The 22,372-nt window shown below is 39.2% G+C and overlaps 1 protein-coding gene across 3 annotated transcripts in view; it reads right to left on the reverse strand.

Moving 5' to 3' along the window:
- The window catches only part of LOC127632644 (ephrin type-A receptor 8-like), a 130,952-nt gene that overhangs the window by 48,538 nt on the left and 60,042 nt on the right, over positions 1 to 22,372 (reverse strand). For all 3 annotated transcript variants that reach the window (XM_052111350.1, XM_052111349.1, XM_052111351.1), the window contains exon 3: positions 3,585 to 4,248. In XM_052111350.1, the coding sequence (XP_051967310.1) occupies positions 3,585 to 4,248 (664 nt within the window). The remainder of the gene's footprint in view (positions 1 to 3,584; positions 4,249 to 22,372) is intronic.

Raw genomic sequence — 22,372 nt, forward strand, 5'->3', positions numbered from 1 at the left:
ATGTTTTTGTGATATAACACATCATTTTCAACTAAAATGTACATTTTGTTAACTAAAATAATTTTCCATTTTAGTCAGAATAAAATTGACCAAAATAAATAAATAAAACATGATGAAATATCGTGAGGAATATTTTTGTAAAAGACAACAAATAAATCAATATGTCTAAACAATTGTGAATGTGAACACTGCTTGGACATTACAATATATATTGTGGGGTCCAAGTAGTGTTCACTTTCAAAAAATAAATAAATAAAAATTCACACTTTTCAATTGTTTTTACATTTGAGTCATATGATTTTCTTTTGACAAAAATACTGCATATTCCTCACAATATTTTATCATGTCATATTTATTAATTTTTATATATGCTCATATATTTCCCTATTTTTTAAAGAACCCCCAACACAAATGTTAATGGCTTAACAAACACAATTCGTGTGGAATGGCAGTGTGTTTACAACCACTAATTAATAAGTTAGCCCACAGTGGTGGCCTAGAATGCCCTTTAATCTATGTAGGTTAAATCAAGTTGCCAAATGGAGTGGATTTGAAAAGGCTCCCTGCTACTCCAATGAGCATTAACAGTCTCATCTCTGCTGAAATGGATATTTTCCCTACATTTTCACAGTGGACTGAAAGACCCATAACCATGGCTGAGAGGAGAGAGATGTGAAGCTAGTGTGAAGCTCTGTTTTGATCGGCACTTAAAACGATTGTGGGGGGCCGTCACTGAGCTCTCGGTCAAAAGAAACAAGAAACCTTTTGACGTTTTTTTTTTTTTTATCTCAATGACATGCAATCCTTTCACAGTGCCAGCAGCCAGGGCTTTATGATTGGTAAGCAGGGTTTTTTTTTTTTTCAGACTGCAAAAATATATTTTCTTAAGTGTTGTTGAGTAAAATATCTAAACAGACTTAAAACAATATAAATCAAGTCAGTGCACTCGGCAGCAAGCTTGGTAACTTGAGGTAGAACTTGAATAATTTGCCAATGGAGCAATTCAAGATATATTCTCTGAAATTAAGATTTCGCAACAAGAATTTTATTATTGTTTGTTCAACATAAAAACAGAAAATGTAACTAACTTTACCTGGTCTCATGAACATAATATGATCATGGCAACATTTTTGCGAAACAAAATTAAACCTAACCAACTGTGATCAAAAAAGAGGTAGGTACAAAACTGACATCCTAACCCTTAAAGGAATAGTTGACGTTCAGATGTAAAAGTGAAAGTAAAAGTGGAGATAGGGACTTCAGTTTTGATCTGTTTCTCACCCACACCTATTATATTGCCGCTGAAGATATGGATTTAACCACTGGAGTCTTATGGATTACTTATTTTTCCTTTATGTGATTCTTGGAGATACAAATGTCTGATCACCATTCACGTGGATTGTATGGATCAACAGAGCTGAGATATTCTTCTAAAAATCTTTGTTTGTGTTCTGCTTGGCTAAAGAAAGTCATACACATCTGGGATGGAATGAGGATAAATTATGAGAAAATTCAAATTTTGACCAACACCTAAACCTTATCGATAGTATCCAAGAACAAAATGAGAAATGCAAAGCACATTTTCTGAAGCATCCACGTCATTTCTTGTTGCTCCTATGACACTCTCATCTCACGTGCCAGCTTGTGTGCTTTACTGGTGTCAAGCACGGCCTTCCAAGTACGAAATCCAACACTCTTTGAGATGAGCTACCGTGGAAGTTAATCACATTGGAATAAGTGTGTAAATATAGGTGAGTCTTTAATACATGTGCTAAAATGGATCGTATTTCAAATGATGCATTATAGTAAAAGAGTATCGATATCATAACATAGCAGTGTGTGAGTAATAGTGTGAAAAATACTTATACGAATACGGCATGTACAAGTCAGTTTGCAAAAGAATAGTTATAGTGATGTTCTATGAGACTAGGTTGGATAACTTTGTGTAAAGAAAATACTAAGACTGTAAAGAATATTACATTATTTTTCACTGATATCTTCCTCTCCGCCAAAGCATGCATCTACTGCATTTGCGTCCAGAAAAGAAATAGCGCATTGATGTCATCGACACAAAAAACAGCATAGATACTCAGATATGTTTTTTTCCGAACATGATGAAGCATTTTCTAATGTAAATACAAATGCTGACACATAATAATCAGTTAAAAAACACTTAAATTAACAACTTTAAACTATCATATAGCTTCAGAAAAGCATATTAGAGTGTTTGTCCTTTGGAATCCTTTTTTGGTGTTTTTCACTTTATTCTTTTTTTATTTTTTATTTTTTAGCTTGACAGACATGGACACTATGAACTGTCATTATATGGAAACTAGCTTCTTGAAGATTTTTCAGAAATTTCTATTTTAGTGTTCAACGAAAAATCAAACAGGTTTGAAATGAAATGAGATTGAGTAAATAATGGCAAAATGTTTATTTTTGGTTGAACTTATTGCTTTAAGAGTAGTAAGCAGACTTTATTATTTATTTATTTTTTCATGAGGGGGCAGCAGTGTCTAAGAGCAGCCTAGTTAGCATGCTAGTATGTCCCTGAGCTGTGCGTGACTAGAACAGAGCACATTCAACGAGAGCATTAGCACAGCGACCCAGATTAGACAGCAAAAGCCTGACTCTGTGGCTCAGACATTTACCTTTACTGACTCACACAAACAGAGGCAGCGCTTTAGAAAGGAGCCAGAAAGGAAATGGATTGCTGTGAGTGCTATTAGCCACAGATCGAGCAGAAAATTACCTGACAAAGTATGAGTATTTGTGATGGTTTGAGTAATATGCTTGACACAGAACATTTTAGTACAGGCACAGAAGAGGGAAATTGAATTAATAACAATTCCACAGCATTTAGTCATGTATCCAGTGAAAAATACTGTACAGAAGCTGCTCATGGCCATGCAATGAGAGCTCTGAAAATGAGCTAGTAAATAGGAACTAAATAAACAGCCCATCTTTCAAATGGTTTAACACGATTAAATAAACCATTTGTTTATTTCCTATTTAAAGAGTGAATGAGCAACAATTGAACATGCTAACTGAGACTGAAAAATGATTTTTGGGAAGATAAAAGGTATAGGGCTAGTTAGCTTACTAGTTAGCGAGCTAGATAGTTGAAAGCAGCTAGCTTGCTGTAACTATCATGCTACAAATTTTTTTGGTTAAATTAGTAGCGTTGCTTTTTTTTAGTTAGTTATTCCTTGGGCTCGAACAGTAAACCAAATTCACAATTCGGTAATCTGTATTGGGGACACGATTCGGTACAGTTTCGGTACAGCATGGAAAAGAAAGAATCTTTCTTTAAATTATTTATTTTGAAAACACAGTGGCTGATGGGAAAGTATTCTTATTGTGAAAGCTAATTTGTACATGACTGCACAACGAACTTACAATACAAAACTTAAGAGCCTCTTATATGGATTTTGTATTAAAACAGTACATAGTACAGTGTACCGTACCGAAGGCCCTGTATCTGTTCAGTTCGACAAAGATACATGTACCACCGGTGCAGCCCTAGTAACTCCACATCACTGCAAATATCAGCTTTAAGAAATGAGTCAAACTTTGCCACTCACCAATACAGTTGTCTCTATGTTCCTCAAACCCGGCGCTACACACGCATCGTCCAATAGGCACAAGCCACTCCCCCTCCGCGCTACAGTACATCTTGGGTGTGTCTCTTTCTTCTGCATGGTCCACACACTGACCTCTGACCTCCACGAGTGAGGATGAATCTGCCCCCGTTACCACGTCCGTGAAGATGGCAAGATTCCTTGCCATACCCGTGCAGCGTTTATAGTAAACTCGCACCGAAACAATGGCAATGCAAGCTCCAATATCCTGGAATGCCAAGTAGAAGCCGCGTTTGCTGAGCGGCCCCACTCCACGAATTTCAGTGTTAAGTTTGAGTCTCCGCACGCCTAGGTCCACGTTCGTGAAACTTTCGTCAGCTGCGATGGTGTCGATTTTGGAAAACTGACTCTCCCAGATGCTTGTTCCAATTTCACGGTCGGTCTCGTAGTAGTACAGGTTAAAGGTCTCTTTGCAGGTGCCGAGTACGCCTGGCATGCTGTTGCAATCACGCAGTGTGAATTTAATCTCGATGTAGATACGCCGGGCACCGTCTCGCTGGATCCAGTTGGTTCGAAGCCAGTTGTTCTGGCTTGGGCTCATGACGTTGCACACCTGGTATGTATGTATGGGAGTGAAATACTCATCCATTTCGTTGATTGCATCCCACTGCCAAAGAGAAACAGAGAATCAGAGAGCTATATTTATACTGATAATGGTTCCATTTTAGAAGAATAGAAATTCATACAGGTTTAGAACAAAATAAGGGGGAGAATGGTCATATTTATTAGCCTCCAGCATTTTTTTCCAATCCAAATATCCCAAAATTCACATACAAATATGTGGATGTTAACTCAGCTAATGATGACAGAATGTTCATTTTGAACATTCCCTTCACGTATATAAGCTTCTATTACAAAAACATCTTTAATGCAAAAGAGATTTCATTTGTGGATTTCCATATTTGTAGAATGAAGATTCTTTTAAATCAGTGCATTATTATTCTGATGGCATATTGCTACTTATAAGGGTTTCTTTAAAACGTTTACATCTTGCATTGCATTCCTGTGCATAAGATTAATTTTAAATTGTGATGAATGTTTCCCAAATAACAGAATACCTCGTGATTCAAGGACGATTTTTGTGCAATTTTAGCAGTTTCTAATGCAATGCAAATAATCAGGCATGAATAAATATTTTATTATGAGTTGCAATTGAAATTAAAGATTCATATCATGAGCTTGAAGCAAAAATTGGAAATGCTCATCAATGTGAATGTGCAAAACTGAGGAAGCAAGGAATTGCTTTCCTTAAATGGTGACTGAGACTAACATTCCACCTAACATCTACGTTTGTGCTACATGCATGAAAGAAAGTCATAAAGATTTGACAGAACTTTAATTTAAGGCTGAACTATCATTTTAATTAAAGAGCTCTAGCAAGAAAATCTGTTTACAGGGAAAGTACAGTTGATTTTCTTTTGTGCAGGCCTGATCTGAAAATGTAGCACTGATGTCTCAGTCAAAATGTCTGCAGGCAATTAGCTCTTCTCTTTCGGCTCGCTCATGAAAAAGTAAAACAGGCGAGTAGAAGACTAGCTGCACTTTAAAAAAGACCTTGCACCCAACCGAGGAGGATCCCCATGAGGAGGGAGCCACTATGTGCCACCACACAGCAGGACTTTCATCTCTCAGAGCTCACACCAAGCTGTACGGATAGCACACACGTACGCCACAAGCGAGTGCTGCAGCGAGTTCGCCGGTAATTGATAGTGGAGTGCTGCCGAATAAGCAGACATGAGTAGACAAAAATAATGAATGTCTTTGTGTCATTATTTACACAAGATGAGTATGTTGATGTATCTAGGAGGCAAGAAAAATACTTCACTAAGATCTTAGTTGCGAAACATGCATGTATATACATACAATATATATATATAAGAGGAATTAATGAGGGATTAATGAGGAATAAGGTTTATAATTATTCACTTTCCCCTTTTTTTTCATGCTCTCACTTGGATGTAGAACCAAGCCGTTCTAACTGTAATTCCCCTTCTGTCACTCACTCAACGTTGTGTTGAATGTAGTGACACAAGGGGTCTTTCCTGAGAGCCTCACATACCTCTGAACTTGAGAAAAGGCCAATGAGAAATTGGCAGACAGAATTTGTTTGTCCTGCCCCCGGACATATGGATATAAAGGGAAGCGTGCTTGCGTTTGTCAGTCAGATTTTTCTTTGTAGCCGAGCGGTTGTTCAGCAGCAAGCTGAAGTTCACTACTGTTCCACTCACCTCTGTCGGCAAAGCACAGCTTTTGGATCTACGGCGCGTTACCAGCGGCTTTTTCCTTCTCTGCAAGCTGTGCAGTCCACGCCCTTTGCCGCTTCGACAGCGATTACTTCTAAAAGAGTATGTGGCAGCGGGGTGTGGTCAAGTGCCCGTACGGAGAGAGAAAGCGGTAAGGGCACTTACACCTGAGCTAATTATGACTAACACCTGTCTCTAATTCCAGTGAGCACAGGGAGAGTGGATAAAACCATGTCCTTTTCAGGACGCGTCTTTTTAAAGATGCCCTTCCGCCTCGGGGTAGTTACTGGATGCGGTCGATATCTCTCCAAAACTGACGATCATAGACGCTGCCTCGTGTGCCTGGGTATCGATCACACTGTGGCAGCGTTTGTGGATGGTTCATGTACTCACTGCAGAAAATGACCATGGCAGCGTTGTGGTCACGGCTTTCATTTCTAAAGGTGAATGCCACTTCAGCCGCCCCCCGTGTCGTTCCTTCTACCCAAGGGATTGAGGATGAACCGGCTGGCGATGGAGGTGATTTGGGGATGGTAGCGGGCTCGGTTTTGCCGGGTAAATCCCCACAAACGATAGATCCTGTCCCTCCAGCCGAGATGAAGAAGGGTTTCTAAAGCCCTTCCTTAACCATACCCAAAAAAGGCAGTGGGTTGCGACCAATCTTGGACTTGCGAGTTCTCAAATGGGCTTTACACAAACTCCCATTCAAAATGCTCATGCAGAAACAGATTTTAACCTGCATTCAGCATCAAGATTGGTTCGCGGTGGTAGACCTAAAGGATGCGTACTTCCACATTGACACCGACTCTTCCTATGGTTCCCGTTCAATGGCAGGCATATCAGTACCAGGTCCTCCCCTTCGGCCTGCCCCTGTCCCCTTGCATATTCACGAAGGTCACAGAGAAAGCCCTTGCCCCGCTACGGGAAGTGGGCATCTGCATACTCAACTACCTCGACAACTGGCTCATTCTAGCTCAGAGAGTTACTATGCGCTCACAGGGACCAGGTGCTCATGCACCTCAGGGCTTCAGGTCAACTGGGAAAAGAGCAAGCTCACCCCGGTTCAGAGAATCTCTTTTCTCAGCATGGATTTAGACTCAGTCTCAATGACAGCATGCCTCACGAACGAGCGCGCACAGTCGGTGCTCAGGTGCTTTGCTCTCTTCGAGCCTGGCACAGTGGTTCCTCTAAAACAGTTCCAGTGGCATCCTCGGCCACGGCGCTCGGGTTGATGCATATGAGACCGCTTCAGCACTGGCTTCAGACTCACCACGGCACATACCTTGTGTTAATCCCCCCTTCCTGCCGTCAGACTTTCAACACTTGGACAGACATCTGCCGGGAACCTAAGGTCTGTATTTGACACCTTTTCTGGGGGCGTTGGGGAGGGTTACGTGCAGCCGATACAGTTGCTTCTAGCACGCAGTAGCTTGCTTGCACCTGTGTCAGCAGTACACGTAACACGGTCTAGTGCATGGCACTTTTAAATGGGAACCCTTGTGTCAATACATTCGACACAACGTCGAGTGAGTGACAGAAGGGGAACATCATGGTTACTGTTGTAACCTCCATTCCCTGATGGAAGGAACGGGACATTATGTCCCCCTTGCCATGACACTAGACTACCACTGTAAACGGCCATACCTTATTCTCAGCTCCTCAGTGCAAAAACCTGACTGACAGATGCATGCCCGCTTCCCTTTATACTCATATGTCCGGGGGCGTGACATGCAAATTCTGTCTGCCAATTTCTCATTGGCCTTTTCTCAAGTTCAGAGGTATGGGAGGCTCTCAGGAAAGACCCCTTGTGTCACTACATTTGACACAACATCTCGTTCCCTCCATCAGGTACCAACAGTAACCATGATAGATCCTGTATCTGCCACAGAGGAAAACGAAGGTAAAAAAAAAACATTTGTGATTTTTCGCAGATAACCAATATAACCATCACAGATTCAACGTAAAATCGATATATCGCTCTACCTCTAAACACAATTATGTAGTGTATTAAAATTGACAATTGCACAATAGCGGTGATTATTTTAGAGGAGTATTATTTTTAGCACGAACTATCTTTTTTTACTTGGTCTCACAGAATCATGTTACTATACCTACATTTTTTGCAAAAAATGTTTTACTTGGCTTTTTTACATATCAAGACAATTTCCCGGTGAAATGAACACTACAACGCGGGAGAGCTTCTGGTGTAAGTAAATAATGAATCACAAATAACAAATAATATTATACAAAAATGTTTTAGATATATTGCCTACTCACTTTCCTGCAACAATAAATCTCACATCTTTGAAATATGTATCCTATGAATTGAACCAAGAGGTCAGCATGTGACGTTTCGGTCTCCTATTGGTCGCGCATCCTCTTGTCGTTCGAATTTGCAGTTCAGAGTTCAACAAACTTGAACTCTGGCACACAGCGTAGTATGATATTTCTTTGCATGAGCTTATGTTTACGCTCTGCTGCATTCGGATTCGTTTGAATGGGATTAAATGGAGCACGAATTGTAGTGTGACCATACACTTCGCTGTATTCCTCACACGATGCTATCTTATGATATTTAAACACTTTTTCAATCACCAGGCTACTTGATACATTTTAACGTTTACATTAGATGAACAACTACATTTACAAGCTTGTTCAAGCGTTGTCAAATTTTGCGGTAGCTCAACTGATAGAGTGTTGAACTTGCAATGCAAAGGATCAGGGTATGAGTCCAGAAGAGCATGCAAGACAACATTTGTGGAGAGGGCCAAAGAATCATTACAAAATGACTTAGTTGCTTTAGCAATTGCTTTTTTCATCTCACAACACTATCCGTTAGGTTTAAGGTTTTGGGAGGGAAGGCAGGTTTAACTCAATAGAGCATTAACCTTAAAAACCTGGAGGAAAAAATGTTACTTGCTTATAGCATCACTCGCCACTACCGTTATACGTGTACTGAACCACATTGAAGTCATGTAATTTTCATTAAATTTACATTTATGCATTTGGCAGATGCTTTTATCCAAAGCGACTTACAGTGCACTTATTACAGGGACAATCCCCCCAGAGCAACCTGGAGTTAAGTGCCTTGCTCAAGGACACAATGGTGGTGGCTGTGGGGCTTGAACCAACATCCTTCTGATTACCATTTATGTGCTTAGACCACTACACCACCACCACTCCACAGAAAATCTACGTATTAATTTAAGTCTACGTATTAAAATTCAGCATGTAACTCATACTACACCATTTGTGCCATGGACATGAATGATACCTAAAATTGTGTGGCTTGCTGAGGAGATGTGCTATTTCTTTAAAAGCAATCAAACTTGTGATATTCAATTGACATGATAAAACAGGTAAAAAAACAAAAAACGTACATTGAAGGAGGGACCCTAGCCATATCTAGAGACCAGAGTATCATAAAGACTTGAGAGTAAACTCTTTTAACAACCACTAACCACATTGGTATCATGGCATTGTAAAAGCTTCCCACTAAGTCTTTGAATTGGCCAACCCCCCTAAAAAAGATGGGAAAAAAGTAATTTATGAACAGTAATCAGAAAGGTACAAATTTAAACCCACCTAAGCACACATGAGGAGTTGTGCAAGGGGTAACGCTAGAATTCAGCTCCCAATGGCCTTGGGTAGATGGCCCCTCCTGAATACATTACAGGCTTGGCAGGCCTAATTGAAAGGGAAAACGCTGACCTTAGAGAAGCCTCAAGCTTGGCCACAGTGAACTTGGCCTCTGCTCACACGTAGATCTTCCAGAACGGCAGATTTCCTTGCTTTCCTGGCCTCGCCTCGACATGCAATTCCCAAGGGGGAACTACAAAAAGCCCGTTGTGGTAATTAAAATGTAGGATTTGAGCGTACACTATAACCAGCCTCCCACATTAAGTATTTATCAGTTAAATTGAATTTGTCCTTGCTCTAATGATTAGATGAGTGTTAAAATCTATCTCTCTGAACAAATCTAACACGTTTTATTAGTGCTTTTGAAGCGTATTCAGGTTGGCTCGAGGGGTGTGAGCAATTTGCTTAGTCTTTTCATAAGCTTCCTTATTTATATATATATATATATATATATCTTTTTATTTTTTTAACTACATCACATATTAAAAGATCTGTGAAGAAAACGATTTGAATCCAAGTGATGGTATTACTGGGAGGCACAAAAAAATTATTTTGTGCAGATATTTTTCATCTTGAAACTCCTTTGTATGTAGATGGAGCTAATCTACATAATCTCTGCATCGATATCAATGCATTACTCTTTTTGAATCGAAATTTGTGGCTTTATTATATTCAATCATTTAAGGGAATTAATTGATCCTTTAAACTCACACAGCTGTACTGATGATGTAAACACAGTATTTAATACTGTAATGAATTAAGTGATTCATAGTTTATTTAACATTATAGATTTATATTTGATAATTATTTAATTATCTGATTTATTTTTAATAATGACTAAATTTTTATATTTAAACAATTAACGCAGTTAATCATTCCTCCTGACCTGTACATAAATTCTGTAATAAAAGTATGTATTTTCCTATAACCAGAGAAATTAAAGCTTGAGGTACATGTAACGTCATGTTTTTACAAAGTGCATCAGCATGAGGCTGTCAGCTCGCCTCAACAAATCTCTTAAGCAGCGCTGCCACAGAATGAGACCTACACAGAATACGTTCAAGACAGTTGGATGAATTGCAACAGAAATCAAGGGTCTTGAGATGCAATTTTAAAAGTTTAAAGTACTGAATATTAAAACTGACACAGCATCCTAAAAACACAGAATTAATGAGGCTGAAAACCATTGGGATGCTCCAAAAGTATCTGTCTGACTCACAGGGACAGATTATGACTTGCAAAGGCCCCAGGGCCAATTATCTCCAAGGGCACCCCTCATTGAAATAGGAATAAAACAAACAATGTATCAATTTCTAAAGCCACTTTTTGTATTGCCTAATCAACCCTTTACTTGTCTGCTGCAATAATGCAATGGATTTAATTCAGAATATCTGAATTATATTATTATAAGGGCTGTCAATCGATTAAAATTTGTAATCAAAATAATTACATGGTGTCCTGATTTATTCACGATTAATCACATATACAAATATTTGCTGAGAAAGCCCCTCATATAACAATAATTCAATATATAATGATGAAATAATGATACATAGTTATCTTTAAATATTTAAAAATGATATGTTTATATATATATATATATATATATATATATATATATATATATATATATATATATATATATATATATATAAATAAAATAAAAAAATATTCAGATAATTAAAGTGCATTACATTCTTGTAGCAGAAGAGTTAATCATTGATAAGACAAAGTGGATTTAGAATACAATGTATTGTTTACTACCATATTATTGATCATAAGTCAATCATTGGCATACAGTTCACAGCAATCCATTTCACAAGTGAATTTGTCAATCAGTTGGAGATTTATTATGAGTGCTTGTTTAAGGATCCGTCAATCATAGGTGGAAATCTTGGGGGTCGGGAGAGTCAGGATATATATAATATATTCTTAAAATAATTGTTTAAGAAATAAAATAATACAAATGCAAACGGGGCAACAACAAAAAAAAACCTTGGTGTCCCCTTCAAAAATTGCTCTTGAGAATTGTTATGTTTATTGTCCCCCCCAACATTTTGATGAAATTTTCGCCCCTGCCGTCAATGAACACCTGTGTCAGACATGCTTGTGTAGCGTCTTGGATGCGTTGCATCATAAACATAAAATGTTTAGGTCACTGTGTCAAGTTAAATATAGTTTAATTCTTAGAACACATATTGAGATCCCTTAGTTCGGATTTGCGCTCCATCAAGTGTTTTGAACGCAAGAACGTAACACATGTTTGTGTTGTTCTGCTGCTCAAGGGTGTTTTTCTTCAATATATAAACTGCGCATTGCCACACAGCTGAAGTTTCACTTACTGCCCTCTGGAGTAAACAGGTGGTACTACAAGCTTGCATTTCTCAGGAATCTTCCATATTACTGTCCGGGGGCATTGCGATTAATTGCATACATTTTTTTAGCGCATTATTTTTAGTCAAATTAATCGAACTGAATTAACGCGTGATGTCTTTATTTTAATACTTCAATTTATGATAATATGTGCTGTTAATAAATACACAGCTGTAAACATTCAGTCATTACAAAGAGCAAAAGACATTTTTTAATGCATCCCAAGAGTCATCCATAGATGTCACTGAAAAATATGCATATATGCATTGCATTAGTTTTCACTTTCTCCGTACAAAGCATTTGAAATAATGAGTTATGCAAAATAATGTGCATAATACTTACAAAGAAGTACCATGTCAATGTATTTTGGTAGTGTCATGTCTATTTCTTTCTTTTTCTTTTTTTTTTTTTTTAGTAGGGTAAGCAAATGATGACAGAATGTTCATGTTTGTGTGAACTTTTCTTTTAACTCAGGTTTAAGCGCCATGTAAGAAGTCAAACACAGCTCCAAAAACCTGGTAGAGAAAAGTCGTTTCTGGGTGATCTAATTTTAGATTAGTGGCTTGGAAGTGAAAATCCTTTGACTCTGCTTTGACAAAAGCAACACAGAACAACTGCCCATCCTGGGGTGGTATTTGCAGTGACACAATAATGTAGCATCAAACCAGACTATTAATCTTGAAAATATCCCACCCTGTTTCACTCAAGTGAGAAATCTTGATTTGAATTGAATTCTTGCTGATCGGAATACTGGCTTTGACAGCGATACACTAAAAAAAGATGGTTCTTCAAAGGTACTTTACTGACCTTAATAGTTCTATTTAGAGCCATATCTTCCTGAAGAACCCTTTTGTGATCAAATGGTTCTTTACGATGGGCATTAGGTGTTCTTTATTCCTGCATCAAAAAATTATTGTCTTGGCAGCTCAACTGTCCAATTTCACAGACTATCAACCCTCTCCACAGGTAAACTTTGATATCTTTTTTTTTTTATATTTATCCATTAGTAGTTTTAGCAGGAAAGTTATCAGGGATAACCAATCCCATTAGCGCAGTTAAATGGGAGTGAGCATTTGCTTATTTTTCTTTCGCTTCACTCAATGTTTTTGAAAGAGAAACCATGGACAATTTAAAGATTACAGTTTATCTTAAATGCTGTTTGGAGCAAGAGGTTGGACAACTTTGAAGTTATGATTTTTAACACTTTTGTAACTGCTATAGCTGTAACTGTTTGTGTTGGGGAAGTCACATTTTCTCAGCTCATTCACATCAAACATTTTTATATATACAGTATATACGAATATACAGTAAACTGCATGGCAAAACTTTCCCCATGATGTTACTATTTTAAGCATTAACATGACTAATTCTTGTTGCAACATTATTTACATTTATGCATTTGGCAGACACTTTTATCCAAAGTGACTTACTGAGCCCATATTACTGGGAAAATCCTCCTGGAGCAAACTGGAGACAAGTGCCTTGCTCAAGGACACAATGGCAGAGGCTGTGGGGATTGAACCGAGAACCTTCTGCTTAACAGTTTAGTGCTTTAGCCCACTACACCACCACCACTCTGGTGGTGGTCATTATCGTCAAAGTAGTGTTGGGTTCGAGTCCACCTTAGTTGAGTCCGAGTAAAGTCTTAGTCATTAAACAATCAAGTCTGAGTCGAATCCGAGTCCAAAGGGGGCAGAGTTGGACTCAAGAACGATTCCATAGCAGACTGAGACGAGTCCGAATGAATCTGTTCATGAATCTGAATTAAAATGGTAACCGTAAACTCAACATCTATATTTTAAGCTTTATTTTAACAGTCTGTCAATATACATGTAACAAAAAACACCACTGTTGATTTTCATATATATATATATATATATATATATATATATATATATATATATATATATATATATATATATATATATATAAAATAATTCGTTTCTTGCTGAACAAATTTCAAAGTGGTTTCAGAATGAAAGCATATGCTTTAGATGTATGAAGACACAACGACCGCACAATTCAGCAATTCTTATTGCGTTCTGTTGACATTTCAATTGTTTGTTGCTTTTTCGCCTCCACTCAAACATCTCAAAGAAAGTGAAAGCTGTGTTAGTCATAACAATCAAGGCTATTACGTTCCAGATTTTTATTTAGTTTTTATATCTACTTCATTTTCAATTTGTACATTCAATTTAATTTAGTTTTATTTAAAATGATCCCTATCTAAAGAAAAATGAGTCTATTCTGAGATTTCTTTCTGAATCTACCGACTGATTTGGGAAAATTCTGTACAAATGAGTCAACACTGTAGTAATTAGCACTCGCTGAGAAGTTACGTCTCACCAAAATCACTGGAAAAGCCCACTGATAATATTCGGCCCATGTCGTCACGGATATGATTTAGTAGTTAATTTGCGGGAAACCGCACAATACAGGGCAGTTCTGCACGCTGCTCGTGTACCTAAATTCCTGATGCATCCATTTGTGTCTCAGAAGATAAAAAAATTACAATAATTGATATATGCTTGAGCAGCAGATGAGATGGTCTGCAATCAGTCTGAAATATTTAAATACCAACCCAAGAAAATTTCATTGAGCTCTTCTCTAACCACAAAAACATATATAATAATTATTTTGAGTTATAAATTTAACAGAATTTTCCTTCAAAAGTGTCATCTACATCTTCAAAAGAGATTTAGGCTAAAAAAAATAAGTGCATAAGTTACCCAGTGGTTTACAATAAAAAAAATATATATATATATATTATTTAAAATCAAAACATCATAACCAACTAAAATAATCTCGTAACATGACGTTTAGCTTCATACAGAAACTATATAATCGAATAATAAATAGATTTTTAGTCTGTAATTTAAATATAAACGTCTAGGTTACGTATGTAACCTCCGTTCCCCGATGGAGGGAACGAGACGTTGTGTCAGAGAAGCGACACTAGGGGTCTCTCTTGAGCGCCGATATCCACCTCTGATCTATGAAAAAAGGCCAATGAGAGTTGGCAACCAGTATTTGCATGTCCCGCCCCCGGACATACGGGTATTTAAGCGGCGCAAATACAGGAGTTCATTCAGGATTTTTCTGAGGAGCCAGAAATGGTCCGGCCACAACAGGGGCTCGGCTCAGCGACGTGGCAGGGGAGACACAACGTCTCGTTCCCTCCATCGGGGAACGGAGGTTACATACGTAACCTAGACGTTCCCCTTCTGTTGCTCTCTGCACGTTGTGTCAGAGAAGCGACACTAGGGGTCCACTTAAAAAGAGCCATGCGCTGAGCCGTTAATGCGTGATCTGCTGATACAGGAGCGAGCAGGTATTCCTACGTGCAGAACGACCAACTGTATCAGGCTGCACGTACCCTTCCCCAATGCCCCATTTAAGCCATCAGGATTCCTTATCGTTACCCTGGAGAGGGGAACAAGGTGACGGCCGCCAACATGGGAATGGGCCAGCCTGACTGGGCCTCTTTTCTCTCTATGTTTCTCGCATAGAGCAACTACGGCCGGGGCCCTTACACGCATTGAAGGAAGGGGGTCTTAGCCCTTAGTAGGGCGGAGAAGACCCTCTGGAGGCCACACCTACCTGGGAGGGAGGCAAATTTTGAGTGGCAAATACATCGCATGGCCTATACTTAGGTCTTATGCGGAACAGTAGTCGTGGTGGTAGATCCAGCCTCGCAGAGGGGGAAGCATACAGCACGGCACCCGAGGCAGCTGTAACTGCCTAAGGAAAACACGGAGTCAACTCTCGTGAGGGGACAGAACCGTGGTTTTACACACAGAGGGAGTCCGAACAGGAGGCCTTACCTGTGGGGCACCTATACCAGTACAGGGTAGCTAGTGGTACCAGCAGTGGTTTGGGTCGGCGAGTTCCTCCGCAGAACTGCGACCCACGAGGGCTAGGGAGGAGTCAACCAGTGTCCCAAACCTGGGATCTCCTGGGAAAGAAGGCACACTGTTTCCCCTGGTTAGGGGGAAGGGCGCTGGGTGCAAGCGATTCACCCGGTCAGATCGTGGACGTGCCACCGAGTTCTACGGGCTCGGTACCTGAGAGAACACAGGACGATACTGACTCAACTCGGAGATTGTAGAATCTCACAAAAGTGTTAGGTGTACTGGACACAGCAGTGAAAGGGCTGGGTCTGCCTCCTCCCAGGGCAGCGCTTGCAGGTTCACCACTAGATCAGAGGTGGATATCGGCGCTCAAGAGAGACCCCTAGTGTCGCTTCTCTGACACAACGTGGAGAGAGCGACAGAAGGGGAACAAAACATTTCGCTGCAGAAAATATCCTAATATTAAATTATGTGTTGCCGAATGTTGTGAATGGTGGACAAATGCTGTAAAAGAATGTTTTTAAGCAGCTCGTCAATTTGAAACTATGAAAATAGTCAATCAATAATAAATAGGTGCTGTTTATCTGTTTAGAGTTGCTCTCTGCTTTAGTAATAACACTTTTTCCCCCAAAAATTTAAAAAGTTACACAGTTAATTCATCAAGCTATTATGGACCAGGTCAAGCTGACAACACTGTCAGTACATTATTTGTATATGCTGTTGGGGTGACTTGGGTGACTTGATTCAATGAAGTTCTTGATTTAAGTCTTTAATCACGATGTAACCTCAATGCGAGCACAAACTTGGCTGCACAAACGGCACATGCAATTTTACCATTTGTCAGGCCCCATGTCATGTGAAACTGCCTTGTTTAGTTTCTATTACATTTACATTTATGCATTTGGCAGACGCTTTTATCCAAAGCAACTTACAGTGCACTTATTACAGGGACAATCCCCCAGAGCAACCTGGAGATAAGTGCCTTGCTCAAGGACACAATGGTGGTGACTGTGGGGATCGAACCAGCAACCTTCTGATTACCAGTTTACCAGCTATGTGCTTTAGACCACTACACCACCACCGCTCCATCTATTACATTGGATACATACCCATCTTTATGTTTTCGCCATGCCAGCCACTTCAGTAATCAATGTTATACAGTAGTCTCTGTAGTAACATTCAAGCCTATTGGTTGAATGATGAATATGCCTGTGCATGTGCATATGTGTGTGTGCGTGTTTGCTTAAACTCAGTGAAACAACTCTGGCTACGTCTATGACTTCAGGGGCTAATACAGATGCATGCAGACAGAGATATTATACATCCTGACATTATGTTCTGAAAAACTAGGTAATTTTATATTTTTATTGTGTTTTCAGGTATCCATCCCACTGGTGGTATGAGTTGTCTACTCTAATAAAAGCATATGCCTGCCTTAAAGCTATCAGATTATGTGAATTTTAAGTAGTCCTTATATCTCTCTTTCCTTTTTATATCTATTTTTGCCATTCATTTATACACTATGATTATTTAATACAATGCAATTTCTTTGTGTAATATGTTTAGTTAAAAAGCAGCTACACTATATCTTCCAGCTGTGTTCTGAGAGGATACTTCTCTTCGCTTCTCCACTGAGCACAACAGTGATAATGACTGAATTTGTGATTCATATAGAATTTTGGAATGTTTCAATTATTTTCTTGGGTTTATGCATTAACATTTTGCCCAGTCACAAAATAAATAAATAAAATCTTATATAATAAAAACCTATCACACTTTATTCCACTTTTTCTTTTTCACATTGTGAAGGGCTCACTTACATTGTCCACATACACTCACCTAAAGGATTATTAGGAACACCTGTTCAATTTCTCATTAATGCAATTATCTAATCAACCAATCACATGGCAGTTGCTTCAATGCATTTAGGGGTGTGGTCCTGGTCAAGACAATCTCTTGAACTCCAAACTGAATGTCAGAATGGGAAAGAAAGGTGATTTAAGCAATTTTGAGCGTGGCATGGTTGTTGGTGCCAGACGGGCCGGTCTGAGTATTTCACAATCTGCTCAGTTACTGGGATTTTCACACACAACCATTTCTAGGGTTTACAAAGAATGGTGTGAAAAGGGAAAAACATCCAGTATGCGGCAGTCCTGTGGGCGAAAATGCCTTGTTGATGCTAGAGGTCAGAGGAGAATGGGCCGACTGATTCAAGCTGTTAGAAGAACAACTTTGCCTAAAATAACCACTCGTTACAACCGAGGTATGCAGCAAAGCATTTGTGAAGCCACAACACGCACAACCTTGAGGCGGATGGGCTACAACAGCAGAAGACCCCACCGGGTACCTCTCATCTCCACTACAAATAGGAAAAAGAGGCTACAATTTGCAAGAGCTCACCAAAATTGGACAGTTGAAGACTGGAAAAATGTTGCCTGGTCTGATGAGTCTCGATTTCTGTTGAGACATTCAGATGGTAGAGTCAGAATTTGGCGTAAACAGAATGAGAACATGGATCCATCATGCCTTGTTACCACTGTGCAGGCTGGTGGTGGTGGTGTAATGGTGTGGGGGATGTTTTCTTGGCACACTTTAGGCCCCTTAGTGCCAATTGGGCATCGTTTAAATGCCACGGCCTACCTGAGCATTGTTTCTGACCATGTCCATCCCTTTATGGCCACCATGTACCCATCCTCTGATGGCTACTTCCAGCAGGATAATGCACCATGTCACAAAGCTCAAATCATTTCAAATTGGTTTCTTGAATATGACAATGAGTTCACTGTACTAAAATGGCCCCCACAGTCACCAGATCTCAACCCAATAGAGCATCTTTGGGATGTGGTGGAACGGGAGCCTCGTGCCCTGGATTGCATCCCACAAATCTCCATCAACTGCAAGATGCTATCCTATCAATATGGGCCAACATTTCTAAAGAATGCTTTCAGCACCTTGTTGAATCAATGCCACGTAGAATTAAGGCAGTTCTGAAGGCGAAAGGGGGTCAAACACAGTATTAGTATGGTGTTCCTAATAATCCTTTAGGTGAGTGTATATTGAAACAGTGACTCTGAACCTAATTGTGTATTTCTACTCAGACAGATTCTGTTGGACCCCAACCTCATTACCTGCATTGAGGGGCTGCCACTCTATTACACCAAAATACACAGTGATGGATGGTGAAGATATCATAGAGGATTGTGCAGATATTTTAGTGAAATTTAGCTTTAATTGCATCTATTTTGTGTTTCCATGGGACTTTGCTCTTGAACGACTGATTGTCATTATAGAAAAAAAATATGCTCTCTCTATGAAAGATAAAAGAATTTACACATTTCTGTCCCAGCCTTAATGAGTGGAGCAATGTGGGTCTGCTAATTCATTTGCATATGCATTTATTGACTCTTTCACGTTATGTATTTGTTGATGTATTTATTAAAGGTGCATTCAGTAGTTTGGAGCCAATTTAAAAAGTTTTACACATTAACGAATGAGTATGACTGCAGAAGGACGCGATAGAGCCTGTCCGTCCAGCCTAGATGAAGAAAGGGTTCTAAAGACTCTACTTCATCGTGCCAAAGAAAGGTGGTGGGTTGTGGCCAATCTTGGACCTGCGAGTTCTGAACCGGGCCTTGCACAGGCTCCTGTTCAAGATTCTGACACAGAAACGCATTTTGGCGTGCATCCGGTATCAAGATTGGTTTTCGGCGGTAGACCTGAAGGACGTGTACTTCCACGTCTCGATTTTTACTCGGCACAGCCTCTTTCTGCTGTTCGCAATCGAGGGCCGGGCGTTGCAGTTCAAGGTTCTCCCCTTCAGTCTGTCCCTGTTGCCTCACGTCTTTACAAAAGTCACGGAGGCAGCCCTTGCCCCATTAAGGGAAGTGGGCATTCATATTCTCAATTATCTCGATGATTGGCTCAACGATTTAAGCCCTTGAACAGACCTTGCATTTCTCTGGGCAGGGGTCCCCTTACAGCAAGTGTCTTGGTGTGTCGTGGTTACGACAGACTCCTCCAAGCTAGGCTGGGGCGCCGTGTGCAATGGGCACACAGATGCTGCCTCCTGGACAGGACCGCAACTGCATTGGCATATCAAATGCCTCGAGTTGCTGGCAGTATTGCTAGACCTTGCGGAGGCTTTTGCCATGGATTCAGGGCTAGCACGTGTTGGTCCAGACAGACAAAACGGCAATGGTAGCATATATAAACCTCCAAGGTGGCTTATGCTCACGTCACATGTCGCAACCCGCCTGCCTTCTCCTCCAGCGACTGAGGTCGCTGTGGGCCACTCACTTCCCGGGTTACCTCAACCATACGGTGGATGCGAAAAGGATGGCAAAGGACAGGTAGACCTGTGTGCCTCAGGGGAATCCTACCATTGTCCGCTCTGGTATACTATGGTCCAATAATAAGACATATTGGCAGTAATCATAGTGACCTGGTTCAAAATCCTATCATTTGGGACAAATTTGAAGCTTTGCTGCAGATCTCAAACTTGCTAAGATCCGAAAGTCTGCCATCAAAGGTCAGAAAAATCTACTCAAACATGAACTTAAACATTTATGTGGCAGGCATGCCCCTCCCCAGGAAAAGGGGGGGGGGGGTGTACATCATGCCGGGGGCTCCCCAGCCTGAGAGAACGAGGGAGGAATGTGGCAGGGCTGAGGGCGGGGTCGGGTCGTGATTTTACACACCCGATCCCTTATCAGGCTAATCAAGCCTCCGAGAGGGATAAAGGATGGTGCGGGAGAGATAGAACGTTTACGGAGATGTCTGTCATGTGTGTGTGTTTGTCTTTTGTTTAAGTTAATCGTTAAAATATTATTTATGTCGTAAAGCCGGTTCTCGCTTCCTCCTTTCCATTGAACTACGTTACAATTTATTATCACATTTGTCCAAGACTGTCCAGATTGATTATATAGCTCTACACTCAGAATATGTAAAAGATTCACTGATTTGTGCTATTTTTATTCCTCCTAAGTAATAGAGAAACATCTGAGACAAAGTTGATGCTAAAATATAATTGAGAACTCTAAATAATATAATTTTACTCTGGGGAGATATCTTCACTGAACACTGATATAATGCTACTGTACAAATAGATCTTCATGACACCAAATGTCTACCAACCTTCTGGGCCCTGCAGAATATTTGCTTAAGACCTTTGCTGTTCCTTCAACACTTTAGAGGTGATGAAATATCAGTATTTATTATGGTCCTGAGCAGAGCAAACATCTTGCTTTACTTAAAAAGGTGACACTGTTCGAAGTTTAGTTTAAATATGATGGTCAAATTGAAAACAGTTACATTTATTTACTTTTAATACAATAAGATTGTCATGACACCAAAAGCACCAAACACTGAACCCTATGAAGTATTTGTGAAAGTTGTAATGAATTACATATTAAAAATATATAATTTATATAACTTTTTAGAATATTTTTACCTAATATCTTCAAACAAAGTTGAACTTTAACATATTTTTCTAATAATATTATCATATTTTACAATTTATTAGCATCTCTAATTAAAAGTTGTTGTTTTTTTTTATTTTTTTTTTTTATTAAGTTTCTTATTTTTTAATTTAGCCTGCATCTGATGGTCTTTTTTTTTTCTTTCTTTTTTTAAAAGTAACATTAATTTACTTTTAATGTAATAACATGGTCATGACACCAAAAGACTATCACACTTTGGACCTTATGAAATATTTGCAAAAGTTGTAATGAATTGCATATTAATATAATATAATATAATTTATATCAGCTTTTTAGAATAAATCTTTTACATAAATCTTGTACTGCAATATTACATTTTACAATAGCCTATATGAATATGGTTTAATATTTTTTAAGTAAAATTTGTATTTTTAATGCAATAAGATGAAATAAGAATGATTTTTAATGCGATAAAATAAAATAAGAAAGTAGTACTTAATTACGTATTCATATTTTAAAATTTTTTCTTAGAATATTTTTACATAGAATCTTCATTTTTACATATATTTTTTTCTCAATAATATTTTGATATTTTACAATTTATCAGTGTCCCAACTTGAAAGTTTCATCTTTTTTTTATTCAAAAAGCTGTTAAAAAATAACGTTTATTACTTTTAATGCATTCATTTTGCTTTTACTGCTCGGCACTTCAGGGTGTTTTTCCAGCTCTTTGCAAATGGCCTTGACATGAATACATCATGATGCAATCATTGCATGTTTGTGACAGTGAAGTTTTCTCTGGACTCTATTAAGATGCTGCAGTCACTCATAAACTAATGCTGTGCCAACGGTGACCCTTTTGACGGTAACAAGGGAGTGGGTAGATATCTGGATACATCCATATCATCTCACTCTCAAAGTCCATTTGTCATCATCCCTGTCTTTCTCATCACTCCGATCAATTGTGGTGGGGTGCTGGACGAGAGAGGTTGGAAAGGAGGTGGGTGTCAATAGACATGTCACAGCGAACATGAGCCAGATAGTCATATAATGAAGTCATCGGACAGCGGCTGTCAGAACCTGAGTGATTTGCTGTATAGTGACAGCCGATGGCGACTGCAGCCCTGCAGGAATGTGCATAAGGCTGAGATGTCTGCTAGGGGTCAGCCTGGGGTCACCTGTCTATC

Source organism: Xyrauchen texanus, chromosome 39 (genome assembly GCF_025860055.1).
Source record: "Xyrauchen texanus isolate HMW12.3.18 chromosome 39, RBS_HiC_50CHRs, whole genome shotgun sequence".
Lineage (NCBI taxonomy): Eukaryota > Metazoa > Chordata > Actinopteri > Cypriniformes > Catostomidae > Xyrauchen > Xyrauchen texanus.